Consider the following 15241-nt stretch of genomic DNA (forward strand, 5'->3'; position numbering starts at 1 on the left):
GTAGCCAGCGGCAGCTGTATGAGAGAGGCACTCTGTCTAGTGACCCACTGGATCTACAGCGCTTAGTTCACTGAGTCTGCAGCACTCTGCCCACTGAGTCGACAGCGCCCCCTCCCAGCGCCTGCAGCAGGAATAACCGCACAGAATGCACAGAAGCCCTCAGCCACGCTCGCCGTGGGCCGTGCCGCGTGCAGGGCCGATCGGCAGGCCACCACAGCGGGCAGGCCAATCCAGATGTCTTGGTTTTGGCCTGGTTTCTTTTCTCCACCGCTCAACTGCACCGTCACGCATGCATTATGCATCTATTAACTGCCCACCCATCCTTGCCCTGCATATCTGCATATCTGTATGGCCTTGGTTTCATCTCTCGCATCATGCACTCGCTGGCGCCCCTGGTCTGGTCTGTTCTGCTCTGCTTACATAACCACTGCTCACCCTTAACCCTGCCCCACTCTTTTCTCTCGCCTTGCCCGCTTTTTTATCCGGCCGGGCTCTGCTCTTGCCTTTGCTCTCACGCGTGCCTGCCTTCCAGAACGCGTGTTTTCCCACCGCCGCGTTGTTTTCTTTTTTTTTTTTTTTTTTTCCTTCCTTCCCCCAACCTCAAACCCACTTTTACACCTCGAGCTTCAACTGCCGGCAAACCCTTCCCTTCCCTTGCCTTCCCTTCATCTCCTTTCCTTTCTCTTCCGCTTGCTCATCCCGTCATCTCATCCACCGCCCGCCCAAACTTCTCTCCACCCAATCTTCCCTCCTCCAGCAATGGCCATCCACCGCAATTGTTCATGATATCGCTCTGCATTTATCGTCCATCCACCCGTTGCGCCCTCTCCCTCTCTTCCCTCCCGCTGCCCTTCCCATAACCCTCATCTCACCCACCCATCCCTCCATCACCTGCATCGGCCGAGCCGGCCTGCACATGATCAATTTCTGGCCCGCCATACCCGCGTCTTATGCGCCGTGATTTCTCGCACCCCTGCGCTCGCTTTGCCCTACCCTGAACCGCCTCAACACGTAATGGTTTCTCTACGGAAGCGGCCGTACTCTGGCACCAACATCGCTGCCGCTGCCGCTGCGACCCGGCCCGCCAAGTCTGCCGAAACCTCCCCGGCTCCCATCCAGCCGGCCCCGGCTCCCGTCCAGCCCGCCGGCCCGCTCCAGCGCCTGCGGAGCAACTGGCACTTTGCCAATGTCTGCCAATGGATCTACCTCTTTGGCCCGGCCGTCAAGATCCCCGACGACATAGACATTGATGTACGCACGTCCGTCCATGGAACCCCTGCGCTGTCGCCCGCAGCTAATCTCGAGCTTCTCCAGAACTTTGAAACCGAATGTCTGAAACCCAGATCGACAGTCCTCGTCGACATTGGCCTGTGTCTCCTCAAGTACCTCTCCTCACATCGAGGTCTCAAGTAAGCCTGTCCTCGTCCACGTGCCTCTGCCCTCCTACTAACAGTCTCCTACAGTCATGAGCTTTTCGACGAATACACCCGCCGCCAGTACTTGCAAAAGTCTCCCGAGAAAAACCCCTTTGGCCTCGACGACGTCGCCCACCCGTTCCAGGACTTTGCCATTGAGACAAGGCTGCGCATCCTCCACCAAATGACCCAATGGATCATGATCAATGCCGACAAGCTGCGCGACCGCATGGCCGACCTCAATGATACAGACCACACCGGCTGGGTATGTTGTCCACAACACACACCACCGCTACCGCCACTAACCACGCCTCGCAGAGAATCGAGCCCTATGGCTGGGACAGTCTAGATCGCACCTACTTTGTGCTCGACGACAACCGAATCTACAGGCTGACCGATGCCCCCGAACCCACACCCCAACCCTCCAAATCCAAAAAGTCTCGCAGGACCCAGCGATCTGGTGGAAGATCAAGCAAGAGACGGCGTGTCAGTCAGGCTGCTGGTGTCGACTCGGCCGATGCAGAAGAGGAAGAGCCGGCCTCGGAACCACTTGCCGATGAGCCAGAGCCGCATGCTGATGACGGACTAGGAGGCGCAAAGTGGGAATGCGTCGCCGTAGGATACAGCGAGGTCGCCGCCTTTCTCGCCACATTACAAAAGACCAAGGACGAAAACGAAAAGATTTTGCGTGACCAAATCAAAGAGCATCTTTTACCCATCCTTGAAAAGCAAGAAACCTCGCGCAAGCGCAAGCATCAGCAGCGCGAAAAGGAACTTGAAAACCTAGCCAAGCTCGCCAACGCAAAACGCTCCAGTCGGCTTGCTGTAAAACAAGAGCAAAAGAACCAAGAAGAAAACGCCAGAGAAGAAGAGCGCCGCCAGCAAGAACATCATGTCAAGGCCCGTAAAGAAGAACAGGCTCGGCTCAAACGCGAAAAAGAACGCGACCAGCGACTGCGTGCGCGCATCAGGCGCGTGAAGGACCGCGAGGCGCGCAAACTCGTCCACCAGCAGGAACTGACCAGGCTCTCGTCGCAATCCACCGAAATTCCCGAGGGCCAGCGGCTCTCTGGCCGCCGGCTTCAGGCTGAAATTGAACGACAGAAGCAAGCCCTTGCAGCTCTGGACGACGAGGACGATTGGATATTCGATTGTGTCTGCGGGGTACACGGACAAGTCGACGATGGAACGCACAGTCTCGCCTGCGAACTGTGCAACGTGTGGCTGCACAGCAAATGCGTGGGCGTGGACCAACACGACGCCGAGCAGCCGGATTTCAATTTCGTCTGTGCTTCGTGCAAGCGCAGAGAAGAGGACGAAGCAAATAGGCCGCGCACAGTGATCAAGCTCAAGGTTGGCCAGGCGGCGGTGGAACCTGCTGCTGCTGCGGCGGATGGCAGTGCTGCGCCTGGTGCAGACAATTTCCAAGAGCCGCTTTCGCAAGAACCACCACCGGCCGAGACCGCATCCAAGCCAAAAGACACGGATCAGCACCAAGAGTCTCGGCCTTTTGTTACAGAAACTCACGACCACCCTCGCCCCCAGCCTGCCCCTTCTAGTCCACCGCCCGCCCCATCTAGCCCTCGCGGCGTGCCCCCGTCGCCGTCAAAGAAGTCTGCCTCGGCCTTGCTAGGCGCTTCTAAAAATGGCTGCACTCCTAGTGTTGAAAACGGGTTTGCATCCACCATCTTTGCTTCTAGAAAGCCAAACGACCGTGCAGGGGACTCCAATGCCGCAGCCAACGGCCGCCCTGAAACTCCTACTAGCAAAGTCAGTGGCAATGGCCAGTCCTTTGATGCACCTGGCGCGGGGACCCCGCAACGCTTTATGACCACCAACACCACCACCACCACCCCCATGTCCCGCGGGCTCCCTACGCCCAGTGGCAACGGCGTGCTCCCGCCGCCCGGCCGCAAGTCCATGTCGTTTGAAGAGTCGCTCAACCGCACCCTCAACTCGTCGCCTCTGGGCGCCTCAGCCGACCGCGACAACCCTTCGTCGCCCTTTTCCAACGCAGAGCCGGGCATCTCACCGCTCAAAAACACGCCCTCGGTGCCCAGCGCGCAAAACGGGTCGCTCAAGACGAATGCGTCCATCCTCCCGCCTGCAGTTCTGGCGCCGCTGCATCGCGAGCTCATCCTCACACCTCCAGTCAAGATGACCGAGGAGCAGCGGCGCCACAGCCAGCTCCAGCAGCGGCTTTTGTCGCCCTTGGCGGGCCGCGGACTAGACAACGATGCCGAACATGGCGAGACCAACGGTGCTGTGACAAGCGAGAACGAGACTTAGTATGTCGGCGACGAGTGGCTGGAGGATTACGGACTATGTAGACCAGGATCTTAGTATTATGTCAACGTCAGGTACTTTTAGCTTTTACACCAAGCCTGTCTGTCTGTCACCCTTGCTATCTCAGTGATGCCTTTGATGTAACCAACTAACTATACCTGGCGTCCAGCTATAGGGGAAAACTCGGATACTATGCGTGGTGGTAACTATATTGCATGGTAAGTAGGGCGTCCAGTCCACACCAGGGCAACCTTCAACTCCCGCTTTGTGTCTGGTGTGTCATGCCAATGCTAGACTGACGCCAGGAACACAGGAGGAGTTTATCTGGGTTGGCTTGTACGAGGTACGAGGGCACCACAACAAAGGACAAGGGGCTTTTCGAAGCGGCTTCTCTTGCCCATCCAATGACGTACGTGCCTGCGTGTGTCTAAAAAAAGCATCAAAGACTTGATCTCGGGCTGGGGCTGGGGGGTTGTTGTTGATACTCTACAGGCCAGTCGGTTCTCTAACAGCCACGCCTCGCGATGGACTCGACGCAGGCCATCAGCGCCAGCACCAGCAGCAAGGCTAGACAGGTTCTTTGGCAAGGGAACACAAGATCTGGCGGTCGATGGCTGGACCCATGCAATGATTCCGATGTTTGTCTTGGGTGTGTGTGTCTCTTTGTCATGTATCGGATTGTTTCTATCTATGGGTACAATCCGGGGGGAGGCTGTGTTGCACAACGCCTTTTCCTTCTACGGCTTCAACATCGACGCCAGAAGGGGCCTGGATGTATCCTGGAGCCGGCTTTTCAAGGCTCGAGAGAGAGCTGCGCGAGACCCGTCCCGAACCCGTCAGCCCGGAAACCCACCAATCAGAGGCACCGTAGACATCGAACATGCGATTGGTTCCAGAGCTTCTAGGGCTTCTAGTGGTGTCCAGAGACAGGCGACTAGCTCCCAGAGCGCACTAGACTCCAAGACACTAGTCAGTCGTGTAGATGGTTTGAGAGTTGGAAACTTGGCTTGTGCCGCTCCTCAGACACGCAGGTCGGCTCGCTTTTTCGGCTCCTCAACGCCCGGGACTTGGCTTGAGACTTTCGCAGAGATAAAGTGACAGGCCACTGCAGCACCGCTTCTCGGTGATTGGTCCAAGGCCGATGGAGCCGTTGGGTCTCTTCATAAAACAAGAGATAAACACGCCGTTATTCAGTTCCTGTTTAGGAGATTTTAGGAGAGTTTCCAAGGGGGTGGAAGGGTGGAATCGCTAGGGTTCGGTCGGCTAACCCTGGCCCTGGTCCTGCTGTCAGAGTGGACAGGGGCAGGGCAAACGGGTGCAGCTGCAGGGCAGGAGCTCATCAGATGACAAACAGAAAACAGGAGTGACTTTTCTTTTTCCAAGGCAGACAGGCAGTAACACAAGCACAAGCACAAGCGCAAGCATAAATACACGCATAAATAGTTAAACAAGCACAAGCGTCCAATTCGATGCTGCACCTGCCCGCCTCCAGCTTCCTGCCTAATCTCAAATACTTTGGTGTTTTCCGGCAAGTTCCATGCTGCCCCTTCCCTTCTTTCCGTAAAACGACAAACAGAGCAGGAACCAAAGCTGTTCCTGCTGTGGCGCTATTCCGTTTCCAGCCACACTTGGGGGAGCGTAGTTTCCATAAAAGTGTCCTGCCTGCCTGCTTGACTGTAGCGTCGCAGCTTCCACCCACGTCCACGTCGTAATCTCTTGCCTTCAATGCCCCTCCAATTCACATTCACTCGCATTCATCGACTGGGAAAAGGCCTACCAAGCATCGCCATCACACTTTTTGCGATCCATCCTCGCTAAAAACCAACAGGGATTATATGTGCCGTAGAAAAAACACAGCACAAAACAACAAGAACAAAAAACGCTGTTGTCTTCGTCACATCAGTCAACAACACTGTCACTTGCCTGCTCTCGTTTGGCAAGAACCAAAGCGGAAAAAACAAACGAAAATAAGTGGGACTCTGCATGAAGAAGCAATCGTGGTGATGGTGATGATATCAACTCCATGTCAAATGTTGGCAGAAAAATGTCCGTAGATTGCGTTGCCCGTCCATTTTATATTGCCGTTGTATAGCGTTGGGAAGAACTCAGGGTCCATCTCCATAGTGCAGAGCTTCCACGGGGGTTCTAGCACGTGAATCTCTCTATCTGTATCAATGCTACGTGGGCATTGCTATTGCCTTGCTGAGCCGGGCTCCTTCTCTTCCAGGCGGCGTGGCTGCTGCCATACAGGCACGTAATTACTTGTATCACCATGTCCTTCCTGCCTGCTCCTTCCTCTGCCTGCAAGACCTTCCCCCCCCCCCCTTCCTTCCCTCCCCACCCCGCAACTGACGTTGGAGTAGCACCACCCTCCCCAAACAGGATTTTAAGTTACTTCTGACACCTTCCTCTTGCTACAGCTACTTGTGGTAGTAAAGGGCAACTGCACACCGTCTGTTGCACAGGTGCGAGCCGCGACTTCCTTTTTGTTTGGAGCGTCTATTTCTGGAAGTCAGCTGAATCAAATTTCTCCTCCATCTTCTCCTCCATCTTTTTTTCCCTTCTACATCACCACCATCCCAAACCAAAGCTGCTAACAAAAAACACCAAAAACCGCCAACTTCTCGCATCTCAGCCACTCAGAATCCAACTGCATGTGGGCTCCACAATTCCCGGCCCTGGACTTCAAAGTCCCGCACACCTACTCAAGCTCAACAGAGTTCGACACCTCTATACTTACCTCTACGCTATACCACATCGGTCCTGGCCTGCATCATTGTTACGCCTACCCATGGGCTGTGCCTATCTCTGCCCGCGAGTGGCCTGCCGACGCTTCAGACTGCCATGTGTTGGACCGGCCATCCTGAGAAAAAAAAAACACCCATACAGCATGGCGTGCATGTACATACATGCACATGCATGGGTCCGAGGGCTAGTGGCTTTGGGTCCGGCAGACGTGAATCTAATCTAAGAACATCACATCCACTGGCACTCGTGAAAGATGACCAGCTGATATGGAGCGAGAGCACACCAGACATCGTATATTTGTGACGGAATAGATGCCATGCTGCCTCCTTCATCTAGCCAGTCTGCCATGGCCAGGGTCTCCTCCCCACAGGGCCGTCTTGCCAATATATTATCCGGCCCCGTCCGGCCTTTCTTCGTTTGTGCTGCCACTCCAAGCTTCTTTTATGATCCAGAATCTGCCCAAGGCAATTCACCACTCACTCCCCTCTTCTTTGAACAGCTATCCCAATCTCCAGAAACCCTCTTGCACTGCCCGGCCCGCCTTCTCTTTGTCCACGGCCACATGCTTTGATCTCCCCTTGATACTCCGTGACGACATCACATCTGCCTCCCCATTGTCCTGGTCTCATGAACATGTACCACCTTGGCCAGCCTCTATCACCAACACCTTCCGCCGACGGCAACTTCTGCGAACAGCCTCGAGGCCCTGCCATGAGCGAGTTCCCCCGGACTTCCACAGCCAAGCTACAATCTCACTACGCCACTCGTACTTCTGCCCGGCTCCTGCAGTCGAGATCGTCTCCATTTGACGACGAGGAAGACCAAGACTTTGTGGTAAGCTTCATTCTCTGTGCTCCGCGATCCAAGTGCTGTTCTAACATGTCTTAGTCGCCAACCCTCAAGTACTCTACTACTTCCTGTGGCCAAGTCAGAGACACCACCATGTCCCAGGTATGCAATGCATATAGCCACGCGGGTTGTGTCACTCCAATAGAGCCCCTGCTAACAATCTTGCACGTGTCTTGTAGCTCTATGCCTATGCTACGCCCATGGCGTCCCCGCCTACTGCTCACAGCATTCCCAAGGTCATCATTGCCAGGCCCAATCTGCGGTCCCGCCGCCAAGTTCTGCCCAAGGCAAACAAGCCGGCCAATGCCACAGCTGTCATTGCTGGCCGCATTGAAAAGTCTCCCTCTCCCAAGAAGCGCACCGAAAAGGTCCGTGCCGGTCGTCAGACCGCCAAAATCCAGGCTCCTCTGAGCGAGATGGCCCCTCAGTTCCCTAATGTCGAGGTGGCCGACATTGAAGCTTTTGTTCACCGCGCCATGTCTCAGCGCCACCGTGAGCTGAACATGGGCAAAAGCCCAGGAAAGATCAAGAGACCCATGAACGCCTTTATGCTCTACCGCAAGGCCTACCAGAACATGGCAAAGACCATTTGCTCGCAGAACAACCACCAGTATGTTTCTCAAATATGCGGTGATTCCTGGGCAACCGAGTCCATGCCTGTGAGAGAGCAGTTCAACAAGTGGGCAAAGATTGAGCGCGTCAACCACCAGATTGCCTACCCCGAGTACAGATTCTCGCCCAGCAAAAACGATGTCAAGGAGCGGGAGCAGGAGAAGAAAGACGACGATGAGACCGAGATTGAAGATATTGACGCTGACGGAGAAGATGACACTGAGCCTGAGCCAGTCGTGCACAAGAATGCCTCCCGCAAAAAGTGCCAGAGCCGTTTTGCCAGACAGACTCTGCTCGTCGCCGAGCCTGCCTATCAACTCCACCCGCCTTCTCGCCATCAAACTCCAGCACAAGACCTGACGCCAGCTCGTCACCTCACGCCAGCACCGGATGCCACCCCAGGTCACACCATCTACAATGAGCAAGACTTGCCCAACCTGGGCATGAGCCCATGTCCCACCTTTGCCCTGCCTACCGACTACTTCTACACAAACCCCAGCCAAGACCCCGCAGCCAGCTTTGCCCAAAACCAGTTTATGAATGCCGGAGAGAGCATTGCGCCCGGCATCTATCTGGGCGTCGGCGACCACATACTGAGCAACGGCATGTCGGTTCCCACGGACTTGAACAGCTCTGTGGCTGTCCTGGACAACACTAGCCAGATGGTTCTCCCCTCAGGCGCCTCTCTTGACAACACCTGGGGCCCCACTGACATGATTTCGCAAGAGTCCATGTACGAAAACACGCCAGGCTTTTTCGAAGAGTCTTGGTTCTACCCCTACGGCGAAGACAACTTGACTATGCTCGACTCCATGATTGGCGGTGACGCCCAGACAATGTATCTAGCTTCTGGCTGGGTCATGGACGACATTGACCCGTCTTTGACAGCTTGAGTACATTGCATGCGTTGTCGTTGTTGGGGCATAGCCTGTTGATTTGTTTGCATTTACTGGATGGGCATGGGCATGGGTGTTCTTTGTTCTTGTTCTCTTTTTTTTTTCTACCTTGAATCGGATTCTGCCGATGTAGTCGTGGTGTTGGGGCGTCAAGGCGTTTGTTTGACTGGGAATGATGATGGCTTTAGAGTTGACATGATTGATTGTAACGTGAAACGGAGTTCAGAATTTAACGATGTCATGTAGAGTAGATTTCTCTGTTGTTAGGTTGGATTTCATTATCCTCAGTTCTTTATGATTATTGACATTGCACTAGATGAACAGAAGAACAGTTGTGATGAGAAAAGGAACGAGATGTTCACAGTGTTCGTAGTTATGTAGTTAGTTAACTATATGCTATTGGCACTGTTGAGCAAAGGCCACACAGCGCCACACATAACCCCCTTTGCGCCACAAAATGCACATAATTGTGGCTGAAGCTCAAGGGCAATCCAAAGTGCCAACGGAGTGGTAAAGAGGCACGACATCATCATCGCCTCCAGCACTGCCATGTCAAACAACGGCATTATCTGTCGAGATAAAACCACCTGCTCAATATGGCCTTCCTCACCCACTCGATATCAGTCTTTGGCCTGATTCTCCTGATTCACGCGTAAGTCGAGCTTGCTCCCACCGCCACCACCACCAATGCCGTCATCATTCGCCAACTCACACAACCCTCTGTAGCTGCTACTCGGCGCAAGAACACACGACCCTCCAGGCGCTGCGCTCGACCTCCACATCGGCCGCGCTGCCCTCAGACATTGTCATCGAGACCATTGTCGCCACGGCGGTTCTCACGCTGGGCCTGATTCTCTCTGCGCCCGCCCTGCGGCCCATCAGCTGGCGGGTCTGGGCCGGCAAGCTGGAGCGTGAGGGCCCGGCTGTCTTTTGCGAGGATAGCTCCAAGGCCAACGACATGATTGGGAACCCCTTTGCTACGTTTGAGTCGCGGCCTGGGTTCCTGGATATTCGCGGCCAGCGAAAGGACTTTGCAAAGTGGGCGTTGGAACAAAAGTCGTGATAGTTGGTGCTCCTGGTGTATGACAAACACGAAACAATACAATTTATTACTCTACTACAACGTGCGCTGTCCATTGTCCGATTGAGAAACGTATACCCACGACCAAGGCATAGAGAGACGGATGCTTGACGCTGCTGTGCCTGGTCAGTCGAGTCTACTCGTGTCCAAGATATCTCGACAAGATTGTAGGCAAGAACTGCCGTGCCCTAGGCCACCTCCTTCCGCCCACAAAGTTGCCCCGAATATTAAAGCCGGAGAATAACAAATTGGCAACAAGTAGCTAGTAAATTCGCTTTTTTTTCTGGCTCACTCATTCTGCGCATCTGGTCCAGTCCTTACGAATCAAGACGAGATGCCTCCATTCCGGCCGAGGAACGGCACACAGTCCGCACGCAGCTCGGCATCGTCGGCCTCTGCCAGACCGCCGTCCAGCAGACCATCCCCACGGGCGAGTTTTCCATACTCAAAGGCGAAATCCGGGCGCGGCCGCCCGCCATCAAAAGCATCGAGTCCCTCGACCACTTCAAGTCGCATTCGAAAAGGCGCAGCGATACCGCAGAGCCAGGTACTGCCTGTCTCCAAGGCACCAGCAGTGGCGTCTGCGGGAGCTGAAGTATCCGAGGCTGAGGGTTTTGGTCTCAATGAAGTCACCATGGCTATTGAAATGCGCAATGACGGCGGCTTGGGATGTGCGTTTCTTTCATTTGACCAGAATTTTCTCCAAATCATGGAGGATGTGGCTCTGGGCGGTGTCGACTTGGTTGAGCAGCTGCTGGCTCATATAGAGCCGACAGTCATCCTGACTCCCATGCGGATATCCGAGGAACTTGAAAGCTGCTTGGCTCGGTATTGCAAACAGGTCAACTCAGGTACTAGATCCAACTTTTATTCACGGCAAAAAACTAGACTAACATTCATCTTGTGGACAGAAAGCAGCGAGGAGGCTGTTGTTCTTCGCTCCCTGAGTTCCTCGGAGTTTTCGTACAATGCAGCCATGCTTGCCTTGGGATCTATCCATGAAAAGTCGAGCAATGTGCCCGAGGTCTCCTTTGCAACCTCGAGTGCGCCTGGGTGCGATTCTGTGAATCGAATGCGTCTCTCAGCCATCGTGAATGCTGACAGTCGGATTTCTGTAAGTCATGATGATGCACCCCCCGCAATCTTCAGCAGCTCGTGTACTGATCATCCATGCAGATCGGATGTGCCGGAGCTGTAGCCTCTGACACCCGTAGACGTCGAGAGTTAGCGTTGATAAATAACAACATTGAAATCTCGGCCATGACTATGTTCACTCTCAAGGACTTCATGTTTATAAATCTGGATTCCATGGTTTCTCTCCAGATAATCAATTCTGAGATGCATCCAAATAGTCTGATATGGGGCCCTCAGAATTCAAGCACCGGCTCCAAAGAAAGCTTGTCTGTCTATGGCCTTTTCTATTCACTTGCGTCTTCGGCTTTGGGCAAGGCCAAACTCAGAAAGCTCTTTCTCAGACCGGTGCTTAACATGGACATTATAAACGAGAGGCAGGAAACAATTGCCCTGTTGATCCAACCTGAGAACCAAGAAATACTCTATTCCTTATCTAAAGCTTTGAAAGGTGTAAAGAACATTTGCAATGTTCTTGAGCAACTGCGGAAAGGCACTGATCCCGTAATGGGGCGCGGATCGTCAGACAATGGTGTCTGGGGAACCATACAAAAGTTCTGCTGCTCGGCTACCAAGATCCGAGAAGTCATTAGCAGAATACCAGGACCTCGGCTGCCGCCTGTCATTCGACAGGTGCGAGAAACACTCTATGCCCCAGTCATGCACGCTGTGGGACAAATGATTTCCCAGACAGTCAATCTCGAACGCTCAAAGCCGGTTTCGAGAGCCGTTGTTGCCGAAGGAGTCAACCGCCAGCTGGACGAGCTCAGGCGGACCTATGACGGAATGGAAGACTTGCTAAACCAAGCTGCACAACAAATCGTTCACGCAATCCCCACCTGGGCCCGCGATTGCATTTCAAACTGCATCTTCTATCCTCAGCTTGGCTTTCTGACTGTTGTTCCTATCAACCCTGACACCAACGCACCAAAGTATTCTGGTGAGGGCATGGCCGACTCCATATGGGAGCAGATGTTCACAGCAGACGGCAATGCCTTTTTCAAAAACAACGCCATGCGGGAGCTAGATAGTCAGTTTGGAGACATGTATAGTATGATTTCGGGTAAGTTCTTTCTGATGCCCCACCGAGCTTTTGATAGTGTATTGACGAAACATAGACCTGGAAATCGAAATTTTACACAACCTGTCAAAGCAGGTAATCAGCTACGAAGAATCGCTGGTCGCTACTGCCGACACATGTGCGGACCTGGATTGCATGGTTGCTCTGGCTCTTGGGGCGCAAAAGTATGGATGGGTCCAGCCTACCATGACGAACGACAATGTGATACAAATCAAAGACGGACGACACCCTCTGCAAGAGTTGGTCATTCCCGTCTTCATCTCCAATGATTGCCATTTAGCAGGGGGCATGGGAGAAAACGATGGCACCAGCACCATGGTGTCAGAGGCTTCAGAGTCAGAAAACCTTCACAGAACCCTGGTCATCACTGGGCCTAACCACTCTGGAAAAAGCGTATACTTGAAGCACGTTGCATTGATTGTCTATCTCGCACATATTGGAAGCTTTGTCCCCGCCAACTCTGCCACAATCGGCATCACCGACAAGATTCTCACGCGCATCTCGACGCGAGAAAGCTCTGGCCAGAATCAGTCGGCATTCTCCATTGATCTCCAGCAAATTGCATTTTCAGCAAGGATGGCTACGCGGCGAAGTCTTGTTCTGGTTGATGAATTTGGCAAAGGCACGCGAGCGGATGATGGCGCCGCGCTGCTGGCTGCTCTTATTGACCATTTCGTGGGCTACGAGAACGAGGCGCCCAAGTTGATAGTGGCAACGCATTTTCACGAAATCGTGCAGGGCGGCTACCTCGAAGGGTGTTCCGGAGTGGGGTTGGCACACATGGATGTCCAGGATATGAAAGACAGGGCATCCGACAACGAGGACAGAGTTGTATATCTCTATCAACTGCGGCAAGGGGCCAGCCTCTCGAGTTTCGGAGGCCTTTGTGCATCCTTGAACGGCGTGGATGACGAGGTGGTGCAGCGCGCAGAGGCGCTGATGGCTGCCATGTCCCGCAACGAGGACCTCCGGGGCATATGCTCTGAAATGACGGCGGAAGAGCAGCTTAAGTTTGAGTTGGCCGAAGAGGTGGCCCGGGGGTTTCTTCAGCTCCCGCTGGACAATGGCGAGCTGGTCAAAGACAGGGCACTGTCTGCCAAGGACGTCATCAAAGAGCTTCTCCATGATATTATGAACAGTGAGCCTGCAGTTGACGGATGTGGCTCTGAGTAACGAGACCACACAATGCAAAGAAAATGTATTCAATCTATCATGGCGGCTTTTATTTTGGGCCTGTTTCCAATTGTTTTTTTCTTTTGGGGAAAAGGGGTATGGCTCCTGTTTCCAATCTTTTTTCTTTTCGGTGTTTTGTTATTGTCGTCTTACCTTTGCTATCTTGAAGCCTTCTTCTCGACAATCTCGGCCACAACCTTTGCCGTTGCCTTGACAATGATCTCGTGCTCGGCCTTGTGCATCCGCTCTTCGAGGTCGTGAAGGGTTTCGCCAGTCTTGCAGGGAACCTCCTGGATCATGATGGGGTCGCCGCGGTCGACCTCTGCAATGACGTAGTGGATCATGCAGCCGGTCCGGGCATTCTCCAGCTTTCCAGCCTGGAAGTCGTCATATGCGCGGCCAATAGCATTGGCGCCGTCATATTTCCCTAGCGGCAAGATGAAGACGTTAGACGAGGCCAAGGCAGGCGGTCGGGTGTGGTTGGCGACTTGCGCAATGCGCGGGCAAAGCGTGCCCTGACTTACCAGGAAGCGCGGGGTGGAGGTTGATGACAGGCACGCCGGCAGCGTCGACGGGGTTCAAAAAGGACGGCGTAAAGACCTGCATCCAGCCGGCCAGGACAACCAGGTCGGGCTTCTCGGCCAGGACGCGCTGGGCAAGCGCGGCGTCATATCGGGCGCGGGCATCCCTGAGCTTGGCTTCGTCCTTTTCGCCGGCGGCGTGGAAGCCGTCCTTGACCATGTTGAAGTAGTCGGTGGCCACGCCAAAGTCGGCGGCGCGCTGGACGGCGTATGCGTTCTTGCGGTTCACAAAGACCTTGACAATCTCGGCGTGCGGCAGGGCACCGGCCTTGATGGCGTCGATTATGGCCTGCAGGTTGGTACCGCTGCCAGAGCACATGACGACCAGGCGGGCGTTGGACGTCATTGTGGGGGGAGGGGGGGGATTGCAAGAGAATTGATGAGAGGGCGGGGGACGGAGGGGGGGAGGGCGAGCGAGATCAAAACAAAGCCTGCAATTGAGGGTTGTTGATCAGAGAGTCGGAGCTTGCTGGTCTACATACAGTGTTATGGCGGGGTTTCTTGGATGGATTTTCAGGAAGCTTTTTTAGCACGAGGCTACGGAGGTTGTTTTTTTTTTTTGGTTTGTTTGTATGGGAAGGATTAGGCACGACGGGAGCACGAACCCGTGAAAAAAAAAAGAAAAAAAGATTAGTGCAACATAGGCTGGAGCTGGAACTGGAACTGGAGATCTCTGCTAGCCAGTTAATACACAACTAGTCTGGTGTGGTCTCGCGATGGGAGGAGGCTTCATAATGCCAGAGCTAGGGTTCATAGGTCTCTAGGTGAGGGGGTGTTAGGGTTTCCCTACGTGGCAGCCAACGTCAACGTGGTTGGCCTGCGGGTTGCCCTTTTCCCTGCCTAAGCGACGTCCCCACTTTAGCTCCGTTGAGCACACAGAGCTAGCATCAGCGTTCAGCGTGGTATTTGCGCAGCAACAGGCCAGCAGAGCCGTGGAGACTACAGAGGCTTTAGAGGCTGTAGAGACTATAGAGGGTTATGCAGGCTGCTACAGCAGGCTTCCTCTGCCGGCCAGCGCTGAGAGCCTCCTGCTGGCTTCTTCAAACCACCCCTCAATAAACTCTGCTTGGGCTTTTTCCCCCACCCAAATCTCGACTCCCCCATCCCCGGCACTAGCTGGCTGGCTGGCTGGCTTCGACCTTCTCTTCTCGACTTCGTCCTCACTCAGTCACTCACCCACGCACTACAGCCAATCCGCAACCTGCCTGCAATCTTGCGTCGCTGCGTCTTGCATCTCCATCCATCCGCCGTTTCGTCGCCGACACAGCGCCTCGTCTTGTCTCTTTTGATTTTTTTTTTATCTCTGTTCATTTTGCCGCCGTGCCTTGCTGTGCTGTATTCCGTCGTGATAAAAAAAAGGTCCTCTTCGCCCTCGCTCGCCCGCCATC

General features: G+C 54.1%; 7 protein-coding genes across 7 annotated transcripts; 5 read left to right on the forward strand and 2 right to left on the reverse strand.

Moving 5' to 3' along the window:
- Positions 1–1014: 1014 nt before the first annotated feature.
- Positions 1015–3704, forward strand: BROUX77_003349 (uncharacterized protein; the record flags this gene model as incomplete). Its single annotated transcript, XM_073747991.1, has 3 exons — positions 1015–1409; positions 1464–1680; positions 1734–3704. The coding sequence occupies 3 exons, from the start codon at positions 1015–1017 to the stop codon at positions 3702–3704; spliced, it is 2583 nt and encodes an 860-aa protein (XP_073605774.1).
- Positions 3705–6355: 2651 nt separating this feature from the next.
- On the forward strand, positions 6356–6568 carry BROUX77_003350 (uncharacterized protein; the record flags this gene model as incomplete). The annotated part of the gene is made up of 1 exon (XM_073747992.1): positions 6356–6568. The coding sequence occupies one exon, from the start codon at positions 6356–6358 to the stop codon at positions 6566–6568; it is 213 nt and encodes a 70-aa protein (XP_073605775.1).
- A 508-nt stretch (positions 6569–7076) lies between these two features.
- BROUX77_003351 (uncharacterized protein) lies at positions 7077–8803 on the forward strand (the record flags this gene model as incomplete). The annotated part of the gene is made up of 3 exons (XM_073747993.1): positions 7077–7283; positions 7338–7400; positions 7478–8803. 3 exons carry the CDS (start codon positions 7077–7079, stop codon positions 8801–8803), a joined length of 1596 nt encoding a protein of 531 aa, XP_073605776.1.
- A 599-nt stretch (positions 8804–9402) lies between these two features.
- Positions 9403–9869, forward strand: BROUX77_003352 (uncharacterized protein; the record flags this gene model as incomplete). The annotated part of the gene is made up of 2 exons (XM_073747994.1): positions 9403–9458; positions 9533–9869. 2 exons carry the CDS (start codon positions 9403–9405, stop codon positions 9867–9869), a joined length of 393 nt encoding a protein of 130 aa, XP_073605777.1.
- A 342-nt stretch (positions 9870–10211) lies between these two features.
- Positions 10212–10523, reverse strand: BROUX77_003353 (uncharacterized protein; the record flags this gene model as incomplete). The annotated part of the gene is made up of 1 exon (XM_073747995.1): positions 10212–10523. The coding sequence occupies one exon, from the start codon at positions 10521–10523 to the stop codon at positions 10212–10214; it is 312 nt and encodes a 103-aa protein (XP_073605778.1).
- Positions 10524–10863: 340 nt separating this feature from the next.
- BROUX77_003354 (uncharacterized protein) lies at positions 10864–13272 on the forward strand (the record flags this gene model as incomplete). Its single annotated transcript, XM_073747996.1, has 3 exons — positions 10864–11001; positions 11064–12081; positions 12137–13272. The coding sequence occupies 3 exons, from the start codon at positions 10864–10866 to the stop codon at positions 13270–13272; spliced, it is 2292 nt and encodes a 763-aa protein (XP_073605779.1).
- A 158-nt stretch (positions 13273–13430) lies between these two features.
- Positions 13431–14199, reverse strand: BROUX77_003355 (uncharacterized protein; the record flags this gene model as incomplete). The annotated part of the gene is made up of 2 exons (XM_073747997.1): positions 13431–13699; positions 13797–14199. The coding sequence occupies 2 exons, from the start codon at positions 14197–14199 to the stop codon at positions 13431–13433; spliced, it is 672 nt and encodes a 223-aa protein (XP_073605780.1).
- Between the last annotated feature and the right edge of the window lie 1042 nt (positions 14200–15241).

The sequence above is a fragment of the Berkeleyomyces rouxiae genome (assembly GCF_048999995.1).
Source record: "Berkeleyomyces rouxiae strain 22BRR77 chromosome Unknown BrBRR77_ptg000003l, whole genome shotgun sequence".
NCBI classification, from domain to species: Eukaryota; Fungi; Ascomycota; class Sordariomycetes; order Microascales; family Ceratocystidaceae; genus Berkeleyomyces; species Berkeleyomyces rouxiae.